Here is a 17,307-nt window from a genome sequence, read left to right on the forward strand (position 1 = left end):
CAGCAAAGCCACATCCTCTAACTGTGCAGCAGCTTCAATGATACGCTCTTCTGCCCTTATTCCCGAGTGTTCAAAAAGCTTCATCCAAGGTTTAAGATGTGACCACACCAAATTAGCATTCAGAATGCCTGACTCAGAAAGAAAATTACATATCGGTAAAAGCCTTTTATTTGCTTTCCTGAGTCTTGGACTGTGTGTGTGTGTGTGTGTGTGTGGCTGCAGGAGCTTGTGATCCTCACAGTATGTTCAGCTTAGTCCTCTCCTCCACACAAGTTGGTGTGGCTTTGCTCACCGCATCACTAACTACTGTCTCCATAGCAACAGTTTGCTCCCTGCTCATAATTTGCACAAAAGGAAAATGTCCCAATGTCGCACAGGCTCTAATAGAGGCCGATAGTCTCACCCTGCTGTGCTGGTTTAAGGACTGTGTGCTGAAAGGGCATTTCTTATTTGTTAGAGATTTGGTAGGCTGCTGTTTTCTATTTCCATTTTCATAACGCAGTGTGTTTAAGGCTCATTTAAGAGACATGCTGTAAAATATAGCTAAATCTATGCTGTAAATTATTACTTTGTTTGAAAAGTATAACTCAGTCACTTCATTCTCTTGTAGGGGTTATAAGTGAGCTAAAGGTTTGCTATGGAGTTCTTGACCTTTTATTGTTGCACAGCAGCATGTTTGTGTCCCCGTGTTGTTTGTCTTTGACTTTCTGCACACTCCATCAAACCAGATAAAAAAAGAAAAAAAGAAAAATCTGCTTTGCAAATTTTATTTTAAGAAGGTGCATGTACATGTAATCCTCTTACAGTGTGTTTCTACTAACGCTGTATGTCATTTTGTGTCTCTAAAGGAAATTTAAGAGAACAAGTGTTGTCACATTTATTATTTTCATTTTGATTTGTACTGAAAGACAAAACAACCTTGGAGATATGGCTAAAATCTCTCTTCAGCTCAACTTGATTGCAGGTTGTCTGGTGTACCAGTTTGGTAGTGTATTCACTTCTGCTGGTTAAGATGTTTTAGTTACAGTGATATCATCTAAACTGGTCGAGCTGGGTAAGTTTTTAAGTTTTTTACAGCTAAATAGCTTGGGGAACTATGCATTGGTTTTTTTCCGCATAATTTATCACTTTGTGCACTTTTCATTCCATTAATGTTTCTTTTGAAGCACATTTTTCAAGCCAAGGTGCAGCACAACATGGAAAAAAAGCCCCTTTCTTATAGGCCTTTCCTTTGTAACAGTTTCCTAGTAGACTTTCCTGGCTGTGGTTGTGCAGGTAATCCTGTTTATACATTTCCTGCTCCATTATATGTGTGTTAGTTGTAGCCTACATTCCCATTGGTTATTGCTTTAATTGCATATTCACCTCAGAGTTGGCATTTGATACTTTGTTACCCACCAGCTTTATATTATGAGCAGTTTTTACTCCTGTCTCTACAAGTAGCTCGATTTTAACATTCAATGCTCTCTGGTGCCACATCACTACTAGTCTCTTACTGTTTGCAATTTCATTAAGTATATACTCCTGGATAATACGAAGTGCAATTGAAACATTTAAATCCCAGTGTACACGAAGCATGCAAATGAAATATCTTGTCACATAAGAGACTGAAATTTGTGTGATCAGATGATCTGATACATGTGAAGTTTAATGCTAGCAGATGCATACTTTCTAACTACACAGTCGCTGCATTTTTTTTTAGATCTCTCCTTACACGTTTCTTTGTTGTTAATGTATCTGACAAAAAATAGAAAATTAAAATTTCCTTTTTGTTTCTACTGTTTTTGCTGGAAAAACATGTCATTTAGTTTTAAAAAAGAGAAGAAATCTTCTTTTACTTAAAAGAGTTGACGACAACGTGAGGAGATTACACACAGTAATAGAAACAATCTAACAGATGGGAGAACTTCCTCTCCTTTTTCAGGCTGAATAATGTTTGCCAGTCTTCTTTTACTCCATCCTCTCTTCCAGGACCCTGGCTGAGAGAATTAAAGGAGAGGGTTCATTAAGCAAGATGCAACACAGAAAAGTAGAGAGGGGAAGGACAGCAACTTCAAGTGATTCCATATTTTGGCGGATATATCACAGGGAGGAGAGAAGGCTTTGTTCTAGCACCCTCATTTTGGCATGAAAGGAAGACTGCTGTGTTTTGAGGAGTTACCTGTGTTTCCTAATGCTTTGAAAGCAGTAGCGACAGTCACACACACACACACACACACACACACACACACACACACACACACACACACACACACAGATGTTCACAATCCTCCTACAAACACGCCTCCTGTTCACACAGAATGCGGAATTTAAGAAACAAGTAGTTTTCCCACTTTTCACTCAGATTTGTCTTTTAGTGCTTGAACTCACTGACCTGTGTGTAGGGATGGGTATTGATAAGATTTTCACGATTCCGATTCCATTTTCGATTCTGTTTAACGATTCGATTGTTTATCGATTCTTTTTAAAAAAGGAGAACACTAAGGTCGATTAGCTTAGAACTTTGTTTTATATCTTCTCTTTGAACAAGATAGAAATTTAGGAGTAACATGGCCTTACAAACCCAGCAGTGAGATCTTAAAGAGATCCAGCCTACGGCTCTTCAATGGGGTGTCACAGGGTCCCCAGGAAAAAAAAATTGTAAATGTCAAATAATAAAATAAATATTCTTCTGTAGCAATAACAAAGTATAACATAAATTATTCAGTAGCAATTAGACAAGAATATCCAGTAATGTCCCTGCCTACAATTAAACACATTCACTTACCGAAAATCGGGGGCATCTGCTGTGGCAAATGGGTGCAAGCCTTTTACCACAAACTTAGTCACTGCTCGGTGACATTCGTCTATCCTGAAAGGAGACGCTGCCGGTAGACTGCAGCGACAACTGCCAGCATCTGAGCCAGCCAGACTCTGCCTGTCTCATCATGGTCACCTAAATGCACAGTAATGGCAGGTTTTGTAATAAGGCAGATCGCACTAACATAATATGCACTGTTAGTTGATTATTTACCTGCCGCATTGACGGGAGAGGACGTGCAAACGTTACCGCTGCTGCTGGGTTGAGATTCACGAGTCCGGAGCGGAATTAAAAACATGACATTCATTTAAGGTCATCGCGTGTTTTGTGAGCAAATGCTTTTGCATATTCGTAGTGTTTCCTCCCTTAAATGAAATCTCTACTTTGCAAGTATTGCAAGTTGCCCTGTAGTCATCCGTTCTCGTAAAGTATAACCAAACTTTTGAGCGTTTAAGCCGCTTAGGCGCCCTGCCAGGTAAATGATGCTCCACAACGTGGTGACGTCATTTGGGGCGACTGGAATCGATAAGGGAATCGTTTGCAAAAATGGCAAACAATTCCAAGGAATTGAAACAGTGGGAACGGGTTCTCAACAAGAACCGGTTTTCAATACCCATCCCTACCTGTGTCTGTGTTTTCACGAAAGGGACAAGGGGAACAACAATGACAAAAAAGTAAGTGGTGCCTTCTCTATTTCTTCTGATAACAGGAGGTATTTTGTGGAGGCTCATAGTGCAGGACTTTGGAGAGCTACCTGTTCTTCTGCAGCAGGATGTGAACATTTCTGCACTCGTGGAATCGACTGCTTGTGTATTAGCGGCTGCTGAGGTGCATTCGTTAAAGCACTCTGTGGGTGGAACAGCTTCAACATCTCACATGACAGGATGCTAGCTGCATGTTTACACACACCAACCCCTGATACACAGATATCAGAAAACATACATGCACATGCATGTTCACAGACACAGTTACATACACACACACTCATGCACATTTTCAGGTTCCCCATGTTCCCCTTTGCTTGCGAGAACAATTACCTTCTAATTACTGCCAGAGAGAGAAAAGAGCTTGACTACCAAGATTTCTAGATATACACAGGACTGCTTGGATAGTTGGGAAAAGAGATTGAGATATGGGAAGGAAAAAGACTCATAGCCTCATGTTAGTTTAGGTATCATATTAATTCATAACAGGGAGAAAATAGAGAAGGTTGAGGTGAAAATGAACGGTAAGGAAGATCTGTGAGAACTTCTAATCAGCATAGTAAGTACATAGAGTTAAATGCTTTTTTAGGATTACAAAGAACCTAAAACACAGGTTTGTCAGTAAGCATGCAATCATCCCTGACAGGATTGTGAACATAGAGGCGAGACCAGTGCTGCTTTTGCTATTTTTTAGTGTATTAAAAGCTTTCCTGGATTTTTGCTTTAGTAGCAAGCGAGTGTAAAAACTGAGCATACCATAGTTTCCGGTAGGAAACAAAGTCAAGCTGGGACAGTCCCAGTAGATGAGGTGATGTCAGGGCCTGTCCATTTTTCCTGATCATATAATGTCCAGATAGTATTTCTAAATAAAGTAAAATAAAATATTTACATAACACCTTTTGAAATCGGGTTTACAAAGTGCTTTGACAGATTACTACATCCAAACAGAAAGTGAGAGATAATAAACTGAATTAAAACTGAGTAATGTTAAAGAAGTTAATACGTAAAAAAAAACCAAAACAAAAAAACCATTGTCCTGAAAAATCGAAAACACAAATTGGCACAAAAAGAATTTCTCAAGAAAAGAGAATAAATAACACACCATTAATTAGAAAACAATAAGAGATGACAAAAACAAGAGACATCACATGAGAGCAAATTTATAAAAATATTTTTTTTATAAATTTGAAAGACAGTCCTGAGATTTGAAGGACATCACGGCTAATAGTTGATACTCCTGTATGCAACTCAACTCTTCCTTCCACGTCTCTCTCATTCTGTTGATTTCACTCATCTTGAGATGATATAATCAACTGTAGTCAGGTAGATGCATTTACAATGTGACTTTATAAAAAGCTCAATGGTCTAAAAAAACAAGCAAATAAAAAAACATTTTAATCCAAGGACAGTGCGCTCAAATAAAAGAAAACACTTCTTAACAACCCAAACACTGTGTGATAGAATTAAGAACTATGGTTTCAAAATAATATTTTACAGAAGTATTTTCTAGTTAATAAATAATCCTTTTTTATTTATAGCAACAGCAAGCAGTCAAAAGACACTAGTCAGTAGAAGTCATTAGACAACTACCAATGAAATGCTTATGTCAAAGCTGCCATCAATATAGTTTTTGTTTTTTTATCTATGTTATTTCAGATTTACTGTTTTACAAAAAAAGCTGAAAAATTGCAAAGCACATCATTATTTATTTTTAATAAGATGCAAAATTGCAGTAATTTACTTGAATTCTTAAATAGAAAAACTGAAACATATGCGGCTGAATGTTCTACTAGACTTCTCAGAGAAGTCCAGTGTCTTGGTTCAAATATAGGTAAAATATAAATCCAATTGAGTGAATTTAGTTGCTTTTGATAGATTTCTAAAAAAAACAAAAAAACAATTTGTGGTCTAATAATTTTGATAAATTTAGCAATATTATGTTTCATGTTATAGAAATGATGATAGGGGAAATATGGGATTACCTCATTATACCAACCCCTACAGAAGTAAATACAGCAGATTTAAATGATCTTCAAAAATTAAATAAGTAAACTTACCATAAATGTGTCTATAAAGTGTGCCATAAAAATAAGATTTTATCTGAAGGTCTCATGTGTCTTTCCCAACTGTCACCATACAATCGAGTCAAAACTTTTTTTCTGTTTGCTTTTCCAAAAGTCACCTTGACAGAAGGTGTGAGTGTCTGACTGTGTGAGTGCCTGTGAGATGGTAATGGGCAATGTGCTCCGTCTGTCCCTAACTTATTTTTCAGCTCTAATTTGTTCTGTGTTTTCTGCCAGCGAGGATGGCTGGATGCCTCAGGACACATGTGCAGCAACACACATGCGCAGGGAGCTCAGGTCTCTGACTGCGTCCCTGTCATCCAGGTGGGTGGGAGAGAGGTGAGAGTGGGGGAAAGGAAGCACAAAACGGACCCTGAAAAAAGGAATTCAGAGAAAAGGGGGGAGACACCGCTCTACCTGTTTAATCTTATTTGCTCCCTCTGAAATCTCCTTTCATGATTGTGGTTCATAGTCAACAGGTGAGCAGCAGCTCTCTTCAAGAATGGATGCTAAGTTAGTCACACTGATTACACAAATCAGTCCTATCAAGATCATTCGCAACACGAACGGTTCAAAGAAGCAACTTCATTTGGCAGACACAGCCGCAGTCGTGTTGGAAATAGGACCGAAAAACGTACATGAGCAAAAGCGCAGCGCTCATTTATTTGATTGAGTGGCCGCAGTGCTTCATCGTCTCATTTTACAGCTGCTAGCTATTTCACTTCAGCTACTATGGTTGTGTTTTTGTAGCGTGCGCTTATGTGCATACTCAGTCAAGTGTGAGCTTTTGTGTGCCAAATCAATCTGCCAAAATTAAGCATGGAGCTGAAGGGGAAACTTGTTGTTTTCTTGGCACATACTGTTTTGTGGATTTAAAAGAGTCTGTCTGAGATTGGGTATGAGTGAGCGCTTCATCTGAACAAGTCTCTGATAGGTAAGGAAAGCACAAAACCCCACACGTGTTGACACAAACGCACACAGACATTCAGCGGCAGGGTTTAGAAGCAGGATTAATTGGAGAGTAACTGCCGGGTTCCCTCATGTGCTGTTGAGTGTTTGTTGGGAACCATCCCAGCTGCAGTTAAGAGCCTCTGGGTGCTTCTTCATCTGGAGCACAGTGAATCAAGCTCCACACTTTACCAGCCACTGCAAACAATGCTGGCCTTATGAAAGTAAATGGGTGATAGTGGCAACAACATTTGTGTAGCTAATTAATTTCCGAGGAATATCAGATGACATGATGCCCAAAAAAACCTCCTCTTACAGCGAGAAATCAAATAAAGTCTTGAGTTCACTTTTCTTTGCTATTGAGGTGCCGCATCTCTCCCATATTCTTACTCAGTGGTCTCAAACTAATAGCCTCTGTCTCTAACGTCTAATGAAATTAATGAACTAGACTGTTATGCCTTATTGGCCTTACACTTAAAACCTATACACTCATTGCCAGCCTTAAGCCTGGATGATCAGAATGTTTTTGAATGAAAATCTGCACTGCTGAGGAGAGCCCTGCATACATCTGTGACAGGCCTGGATACATGAGAATGTATCTGCATCAATCTGTAAGTCTAACATACATTTGATACAGCTTGATAAAGTGAGAAGTACCTAGAAGACAGACAGTTAGGCAACTTGTAAACAAACCCACAGGTAATCTGGCTGTGGTCCACCTAGACCGTGCGCACTTAAGAAGCTTTGATTGCGCACAGTTTGTCTGATGAGGATTCAGTATCATGATTTTGGTGCATTGCATTGGGTTTATATGGTGTTGTTATTACAGTAGATGATCCGTGTTGTCTTGGACCTGTCAGACTTCATTCTAGCTATGATTTCTAAATCCAGACAGTCGCTCTGGTAAGTAAAATGTCATCATAATTGAAATGAGTGACAGCCAAAACTACAAAAAAATCAGTAATAACCTGATTTGCCAGGAAGAAAGACATTGGCAAATATTTAAGTAAATAAGATTTCAATATGTCACCCATGTAAAGAGGTGGAATTACGCAGAGACTAAGAAGGGTTGGGAGAAGAGGCGAAAAGGGGGAAGACGGGGATGGACGGGCGCACAGGAGGCGAAAGGTTACAGTTGCCAGGGGCGATGCTAGGGGCTTTCCTGAAGGGCTAGACGCACTGTACCAGCAGTCACCTGCCATCTATCACATGTGAAAGTTTGTGTGTGTGTGTGTGTGAGTCAGGGAGGTTCTGCCTGTCATATCGCTCTAATCCTGACTGACATTTATCCAATGGAGGCTTCGCTCATTCATCCATCCATCACGTTTTTCCATCCTTTGCTCTTCGCTTTATGTCCTTCCCTCCCTCTCTGCTTGTTGCTTCAGACAGACAGTTATGAACAAACCCTGCATACCAAGTGCTACCGCAAACACACACGTACACTCGATACGCAGCGCTTGACTGTAGCGTAAAAACTTGAATTCCAGATATTGCGATAGCAGCGTAGCACTGCAGTGTAGTTTGCACAGATCCGAGAAAAGATTGCATGTTTTTGTGTGTTTGTTGACCTGCGGAGCAGCCGTGATTGATGTTCCAAAAGATTCTTTCATTAGTGTTATGGTATGGTAGGTGGGATGCGTGTGAGCGTGAGTCTGCAAGTGCTTTGTGTGCGAGTGTGAGGCAGGCACACGAGTTTGCGTTTGTGTGTCTGTGGAGCAGCCGTGACAGATGAAATGGAAGATTCTTTCATTAGTTGTGTTTGAAGCTCAGCAGGGTCACAGAAACAGCGGACATTTAATTACAGCAGACTGAATGCTTCCCCCACTGACTGACACACACACACACACACACACACACACACAGACAGGCACACACACACACACACACACAGAGGGAGGTCTTTCATGGAACATGCTCCCAAAAGGTAATATTATAAACCACTCAGCAGGAGTGGTAACCTTGGACCCTCTCTACCTTTTCCTTTCTTTTTTCCCATCTTGACTTTATTTCAACTTCTCTCTCTCTCACTCTCTCTCTCTCTCTCACTCTCACTCTCTGTCTATCTCACTCTCTCACTCGTCCTTTCATTGTGAGCTAAGTATAGCAGCAGTAATGGTGATGGGTGCAGATGGAGCAAGCATGTCTTAAATGTCAAACTCAAATGAAAATCACTGTTCCAGTGAGACAGAGTCATCTGGACACAACCAGTGTTATTTAACTCTCGTACATATAAATACACACAGATGAAGTCCTACACAGTGTGGACTGCTATAACAATGAACAAATGGATCCTCAGAAGGGCATAAAAAGTACAATCAAATTATACAGTATCTGACAAAACAGTCTAAATTAAGATAAAATACCAAATTGTGTTTTTCACTAATCCTCTCAATGAAACATTAAAATCAAGTTTATTTGGTTTATAATTAAATGAATAAAGTTGCTCTAATTGTATGATATAAAACTCATCTGAACCCCTTTTTATTTTTCCTTTAAGGGCTTTAAAATTGGCTAAATCATCTTAATATTCACTATGAGCTTGTTCCGGCTCTTCATTAAATCTACTTAGAGATTACATAGAGGAATACTTAAACTCGAGCTTTTGCTGCAGTGCCACCTTTTTCTTTTATATTCTTGAACTTGACCCCACTTTCTCTGTCAGGAACACACATGCTACATTTTTTTAGGATTCAGTGATTTTTGTGAACATGCCATGAAGTGGGAATATTGTGGATGTTTTCTAAATTGCGCTTTATGGATTTCACATTCAGCCTGGTGAACTTGGTTTCCTACCAGTGCAAACGCTTTTGCTTACTGGAATTGAAGGTTTGGATTAGAGGTGTTAAAAATCTGAAACTGTGACCAGAATCACGACACAAACAAGTACAAGGGTGTCGGGCCTTGTTAGAGCATGTCAGTCTGTAAAAGTTGCAGTGTTTGAATATTATTCAGTTTATTCGCTGAATTGAAAATAAATCTTATTGTTTGTTCGTGGGGCAGTTGTGATCAAGTAATTAGTGCTGTAGTAAAAAGAATGTGTTTTATTTCACTGTTTGTTATTTTTTCCCCTCTAAAAAAATAATTGTATTAATCAAACCTCAGCTTCAGAGAGTTGTTAGTTTGTTGCACAGTGAAGAAAGGTTTTTGACACTTTTTGAGATCTGGAGCGATTTTTTTTGTGAATGTTTCCTGACAGACAGCTCATGCAGTATGTTTCATGTCATTGTCACAGTGAGAAGAGATGATGTGGAACTAGTGGGTGTGGAAATCTGGGGGTTGCCATCACACTACCAGAGTATTATTGTCAACATACTTATATGAGTGTGTGTGTGCGCGCGCGCTCGTTTTACAGCATCGTTTCATATTTAATGAAGGCAATATTTAAATGTCTCCAAAATGAACATCTCCTTGTTGAACAACACAGTCCTGCAGAGGTTTAGTCACTTACTTTGATCTCAGATATGCTGAGACGTGACACAGTAGAGAGAGCTGCTCTCTCTTACTCTCCCCAAAATAAGGACTGATATTCTTCGGCTCTTTTGTCTCTTAGGACTATGAGACAGACAGTCGTGATTTACTCCAAGTAGCAGTGTGACTGAGTGTGTCTGTTCAATGATTCAGAGGTATGAGTTCATCTGCAGCCTTTGAGTGTGTCTCTCTGTATGTGTATGTTATTTTTTTATCAATGGAAAATAGGGTGTAAGTGGGTTTTTTTTTTTCTTCCTTTCTTGTAGTTTATCAAGTTTTTCTTCCCATAGGATGAAGCTTCTTAGACAAATTAATATTCACAAAATAATCTGTGGCAGCCTTGGACGTTTCTATTTGCGGTTTTAACAAAGCAGGGTTATTAATACAAAGGCTAACCGACCATCGTGTGATAACGAGGCCTTATATTGAATTGTCCTCAAATACTTTCCAACTTGTTAAATCATTTGATTCAATGATTCAAATGCAGATTTAAAAAATACTCGTGTTCGCTTGTTTTCGCGTCAGGGCACACAAACGAAGTCGTGGGAGGTTTGTGTTGCACAAAAATGATTCAATAGCTGCACGTAACGTGATGGTCTTAAAAGGGCACATTTCTCTTATGCTGCAACGCTGTAGGGACTCGGTGTGAATGGAGGGAGTGTGAAAGAAAGACGAAAGGAGGAGTGGGACCTCTCCATCACTCCGGCTGTGACCTTCCAAGAGTCACGCTCTTATAGAGTACAGAACTAATGCCTCAATATATTATCTGAATATGCTGCATTATCATTATGCCTCTCTCTCAGAATCACACTCAAAGTCTCGCATATACACACTCAAAAACAGAACACGGAGACATGCAGAGATGCTCTGGTGTTTGTCTGTACAACTTTTGGTGTGTGCGTGCACGCTGCAGGTCAGAGAAATAGAAACTGAGAGGAAGAAAGAATGAGAGAGTATGACACAAAAAAGTTTGTCCTTATGAGTAACTGTTCTCTCTCCCTCTCTCTGTGCTCTGTATTGTGTGTAAAGAGGTTTGGAGGAGATAACACAGAGACTTCCTGGACAAGAGCAAGGTCAACACATGCACGCCATCGCTGACACTTACTAATACATGCGCACAGTGCTGGCAATCTGGTACACAGTAGCAAGTGAGAAGAGACGAGGGACTGCTGGAGACGGGGAAGATAAGGAGGAAATGTCACACCATTATTTTGTATGAGAAATGGCCAAAGATGTGAACAGTCAGAGTTTCGTCTAATCCTGCCAAACACTGAGCGTCAATGAGTGTACTGCCCATTATCATTCATATGATACCACAGTTCAGTGCATGTGATCTGAGTTAGTTTTGGACATTAGTGGCTTTAAACTATACCATAGTTGGGTTATTTTTTTTTTTACTGTTGAAGTATTCTGGGGTTTGTGTGATTGATGATCCTGAGGTAATAGCACTGGTCTGAGGTAGATTGAGGTCCTTGACTTGAAGATGTACTGTAGACTGCAAAGTGAGTGTGTATGTGTGTCTGCAGGGCAGGATCGCAGCGAGACAGCTCTCATCAGGCGTTTTAAGGGCGATGGCGTCCGCTACAAGGCCAAGCTCATTGGCCTGGACGAGGTTACCGCCGCCCGTGGAGACAAACTCTGCCAGGACTCGATGATGAAGCTCAAGGTAAGAAGAGTATTTCTCCTCCTCTTGATCTGTCTCAAATTACAAATTAATTGTACCATTTTAAACTCGCTGTTAAAACAAACTTTCCACGGTAGTTGCGAGCAATTAAAAAAAAACCAGAGGACGTCAACACCCAGAATTAATGTTATATTACAGCCTGCAGCTGCATGAAGTTCTGTGACCCACAAAAGACATCAGTTGCCAGCTTCATGCATATTCTGAAGTTCAACATTTAAATATGCATGTTTTGTTCATCATAGCATTACTGCGCTTTTGACGGTGTGCGCATGCATATAGAGTTTGTTGCCGTCTTTCTATGCAAATTGCTATAAGCGAGAAGTTGAATAGGAAGGATAGAAAATGGGGTTGTTATAATTTATAGGGATGACGATGATCAGTGCAAGAGGAAGTAAAGGAGGTTAGCCATATGGATGAGAAGGGGATTGGGATGAATGTCTCATTTGCAAGGACAGAAACAATTAGAGGGAGGGGTAGACAGATGGGGCAGTTAGCAGCGAGGAGATGGCATATAGGAGGGGAATCATTTGGATGATAGGTGAAAGAGAGACATGAGTGAGGATGAAGATGAAGAAAAATAGGCCATTTTCTATTCAGGCCTAATGAACGACCTTGTTTTCTGAAATAATTGATTGCAGAATTATGAAAAACAGGCTTTGAAATTCTGTTACATAAAAAATGTTGAAATTTTTCCCCAAGAAGTCGCATCTTTAAACAAAACCTAGATTTTGCATCTTGTCTCTACAAATGTATGCTGAAAGAGTTTGAAAACGCTGTCGGAGTGAAGAGTGCCTCATTCATTATTAATTTCCCTTTAAATCATATTGCAGGAGATATTTGAATTGAGAAAATTACATTTACGCTTTGTTTACGTGTAGTGAAAACTCTATCCAGCGGAGACCCGTAAGGGTGAGAAGAGGACCGACAGCTCATTGATCAAACAGCTTCCCTCCTCCTCATTTATTCAGACAGAAAATCCATCAACTCCTTTTCTCTGATCTCTCCACCTTTTCTTTCATACTGCTCCTCCCTTTTCTATCCGGGATCTGTCGTTTTTGTGATCCTGCTTCTCTCCTGTCTTCTTTTTGTGACTCGCCTATGCAAATGGTGACGAGGTGAAAATGGAGAGAAACTTAAACCTTTACATATACTTACAGCCATAAATAATCAGTATGTCGTTTGACTGTATGCTGAGTGCATCGTAGCAGTTGTATTGTGTTAAAAGCACGTTCCCAAACCTTTTAAACAAGTTATATAAATTAAGTTGTTCCATTCAGCAGCAAGCTATTTTTAAGCAAAGCAACTTTTTATTATTAAATAAAAACTATCATAACATTTCTGTCATTCTCAATAAACTAGTAATTGATATCGATCTCCTTTCACATCATCCCTAGTCGTTTTGTAGAAAGACTGCATGGTGCCCTGGTACACAATATAGTAAACTGTTGTTTGTTGGATGAGAATAAATGAGAAACCTGCCACAAATAATTTAAAGATTATAAATTGATGCCAGTATATGAAACTCATTGCTGATTTTTTAAACACATAGTTATTACCTTTATTGACAGTTGTTGGCAACTGCATGTACATTTCTATACTGCTTCTGACATGGTTGTATGGATTGTGTTTCTGTGTGTGTCTGTGTGTGTGCATCCTCAGGGAATAGCTGCAGCGGCACGGTCTAAAGGAGAACACAAACAGAAGGTGTTCCTGACCGTTTCCTTTGGAGGGATCAAAATCTTTGATGAGAAGTCAGGGGTAGGTTCTGAAGCAAATTTGATTCTCTTTACTTGTGGGTCTGTGTTTGTGTGTGTGTTTGTGTGTCCGTGCACTTGTGTTTCATCTATTAATGAGGCATCTCCATAAGAGGGAGGGGCCCCTGGGGAAATCAGGAGGCCTTAATTGAAACCCTGAGAACAAGGCCTCAGTAGATGAGAGAACATGGCCGTCCCATTGTCTTCCTGTGTGCAAACAGCAACTACACTGGTTTTATATTATGCCCCAGGATTAGGCATTTTCCATCTTACATGGCTTCTTCTTTGGTTAACCGATATGATCTGTCCAGACTTCATCGACTGTTTTCAGTCAATCCCCTGGTTCATTTTTTAGCTCTGTTTACTGTCTGTTAACTGACCCTGACTCTCCCTCTATCACTTAATTTGCTAGGAGTTTTTCCCAGTGGCTGATAAGATCTAAGACTTACTTAAATCCATGCAAAAAAGCAATAAAACAAGAAGTGTAATATTGAATTTACTGGCAAGTACCCACAACCCGTAGATATATTTGAAGCAGACGCAAGTAAAGAAGAAGATTAATGTAGTTATAGAAAGGCCAGTGTGTAGGATTTAGTGGCTTCTAGTGGAGGTTTGCATTGGAACAAATTTAATGGACCTTCCTTCCTCTTGCTTCCCAGCTCAAATCTACTACTCCTACTGTAGAAACAAGGCCGTTGCACATAACGGATTCCTTGGAAGTGCATACAAAAACATAGTTGCAGGTTATTATAATTATGACTACCATATTCCATCTATGGTAATAGGTAATGCCTATAACCTACACAGGGTTCTTTAAATGCCATTGCAGAGTAAATATGATTGTAAATCAGGGAAAATGACCAGGCTTGTTTAGGATTATTTGATTGGTGTTATTTAGGCTCAAACCTGTGGTACCTGTCATTGTATCCTTAATCAAGAACTATAATATCTACCTTTCCAAGAATATGGGTCCTCTGGTGACTAAAGTGGCCTTTCCCCCCTGTTTTCTGTGTCTAATAATGTAGAATTACTTCCCTGTTAACTCTTTACCCCTTGAAAGCCTACTCGGAGTAACCCTTAAAGAAGTTTCTCTCATATTGCATCAGAAGTTAATGAGGGTGGTGTCTGCCCTTGGAAAAACAGGGAAAATATTGCAGTGGTTGTCAAACCAAATCCTTTTTGATATTTGTTTATGTTTTCGTTAGGGGTCCAGAGGAAGTCATCAAATATTGCCTTTATGATGGAAAAGAGTTAAATTCTATAAACGTGTAAAAATCTGTCCCAACGAATTAATGTTGTTATTTTGAGGTGTTTGGCTGAGTTGTGCTGCAGCAATTCTTTCCATATGTTTGTTTTTATATTCATCTTGGCAGCTGCAGAAAACCAGGCTTATTTTTTAAACATAATACAGCAACTGTTTTTTGATGTGTACATATGCAGCGTGAGCTGTCTGTTTCACTGTCTGGCTCTGAGTGTGTCTGATTGTGAATGTAGACTGGTTTAGATAGAATATAAAGCTCGCCGCTCCATACCGAGCTTTAGTGGTTGACACGGTAAGCCTAAGATTTACACTTTGTCGGGAGCCGGAATGAGCTGACACTGTATGTGTGTGTACCCAGCAGTGATTCAAAAGTACCTTGTATTAGACAGGCAAGACTCAGTAAACAACGACCACCCACGTGGCAGCCATGTTGAATACAAGCACATTCAATCCTTTGTACCTCTTCTTATAACACTCATAATCCTTATCGTATTTCTCTTCTTGATGGCTCAAAATTTAGACACTGAAGGATAACAAGAGCTAAATAGAAAAGTGAGTGATAGATGCAGAAGTAGAGAGCTAGAGTTGGGAGGAGAAGAAGCAAGAAAAGTCCAAGGGGAAGGAGGAGGGGGAAAAAGGATGTGAAAAAGATAAATAGAGGAAGCGCGTGATTGAGGAGCAGAAGCAGACTGAAACAGAGTTAGAGGGATAGGTGGAGAATCAGTAAGCATATGTCAAAGTAAAGCTTTCTACAGGGAGACCTTGTCCTCTGTCTCTGCACATTAATATTAACTATAGAGATATGCTGTCCTTACTATCAGCCCTTCAACCACTCCTAATGGCAAAGGAGGGAGGGAGAGAGGGAGACGGGAAGAAAGAGAGAATGACTCTGCTGAGGTTCAGGGATCTTGACAGTCTCATTCCCCTCCTGTGCATCAGTCAGCCAGATGGGCGGATGGATGTATGGGTGAACGAATGGATGGATGGCCTCTCTCTTGGAGTAGGGAAGGTCGTGCAGGATGGAGGGAGGTGGTGCTTGAGATGGAGGAGAATAAGAGGGGAGACATTAATCTAACAGAGGGCAGGCCAGCATGCCTCTCTTCTTGTCAGCCTCTCTCTTAAAACACACACATGTGCATATACATAGACACGTGTGCATTACTACCCTCTTCAACCCCTTTGGCCAAGTCTCAGAAAGGAGACAATACCAAGGCAGATGAAAAACTAGCATGAGTGAATTGCTGAAATGGTTAGTTTGCACGCTGCTCCTCAGAGAGATCAGAAAGATCAACTTTTCTGCCAGTAGAAAAGACTACAAACAACTGGCGTCCAGACAATTCAATAAATTTCATTTGGGTCTTATCAGATATATTGTCACTGAATGGACCTACCCAATTTATAGTATTATTTGGTCTGTGGGGCTAGAGGAATGAAAGGGGCTGAAATTAGAGAAGGCCATAGGATGAGCCTTGGGGGGGTGGCTGTGAATTAAGCAGTGCTTGTTTTCAATGAACAAGTTTCATCATTAATCGTTTTACACTAAGGATGAGAGAAGGTGGCAAACAGGGGATACAGGAATGTGATTTTTGACATCAAAATTTGTATTAAATCCCAACTATCTATGAACATGTGCTGACTGATGTGTGACAAATTCTTTTTAGGTTTTAATACGAAAATAGACCTATAGCCTTGTAATGTTACCAAACTTAAGCTGGTATTCGATCATTTTTAAGCATGCGGTAAGAAAACTGCTCCATTGGCAAAACACCAGGAAGGTTGTGAGCACCAATTGGAATTCTGTGCAAACGAACTTGGCCCATTTTACATTGGAAGGCAGAGGGTTAGAACAAGTTTTAGGTCAGACTGTGCCTAAGAAATCAAACAGATCTGTTGCTCTGATGTTTATCACGAACATCTTTAAACATGGTATGCAACCATCTTTCCCCACTGTTGCCTTAAAACCTTGTCAGTGTGGTTAAAGAGCGAACAGGTCTGATAAAGCAATTTCTGTGTCCCTGAACTCTATTTTCCAACAGCTCTGGCATCTGTTTGTCAAACACAACTCAGCCTTTTCACATCCAGACTCTTTCACGTGGAAGTTGAACATTGTCTGCGTAAATGGTCCTTGACTTCTTGTTGGAGAGAAGCCAGGTGGTCACAACGTAACTACAAACTAATTCACCATTAAGAATGAGGCCAAACAAGAGTGCATGTTATCCTCACTCATGCATTCGTTGTACACAAATGCAAAGTTAGCAGGAGACTCAGCAGGAGCCACAATGGAAAATAAGCCGGGTTGAAAATAAACTGGACTCGTGCTCTAAGCTGTCATTGATATGCCACCAGCTATATCACGCATCCACCATCCTTCTGTACTGATTTGTCTTTGTGTTTGGCACAAATACCCTACATTTGTGCTAAACATATACTACATTTACATAATAATATATTCTACGAGTGGGCTCCTATTTATAAATGTCACAATGAATCTATTCAAAACAAGCATTCAGACAGAAAATCACATTTGTTATATCATCATCATCCCTCTTTTCCTTCTACAATTAAAATTTAAATACATTTATTTTATGTTTGATGTTCAGATGCTTTTCCAAAACTTTAAAGAAT

General features: G+C 39.9%; 1 protein-coding gene across 3 annotated transcripts in view; it reads left to right on the forward strand.

Moving 5' to 3' along the window:
• The window catches only part of dab1a (DAB adaptor protein 1a), an 81,399-nt gene that overhangs the window by 34,856 nt on the left and 29,236 nt on the right, over positions 1–17,307 (forward strand). For all 3 annotated transcript variants that reach the window (XM_040039967.1, XM_040039969.1, XM_040039970.1), the window contains exons 3-4: positions 11,510–11,649; positions 13,327–13,425. In XM_040039967.1, the coding sequence (XP_039895901.1) occupies positions 11,510–11,649; positions 13,327–13,425 (239 nt within the window). The remainder of the gene's footprint in view (positions 1–11,509; positions 11,650–13,326; positions 13,426–17,307) is intronic.

This window comes from Simochromis diagramma, unplaced genomic scaffold, assembly GCF_900408965.1.
Source record: "Simochromis diagramma unplaced genomic scaffold, fSimDia1.1 OVJJ01000026.1, whole genome shotgun sequence".
NCBI classification, from domain to species: Eukaryota; Metazoa; Chordata; class Actinopteri; order Cichliformes; family Cichlidae; genus Simochromis; species Simochromis diagramma.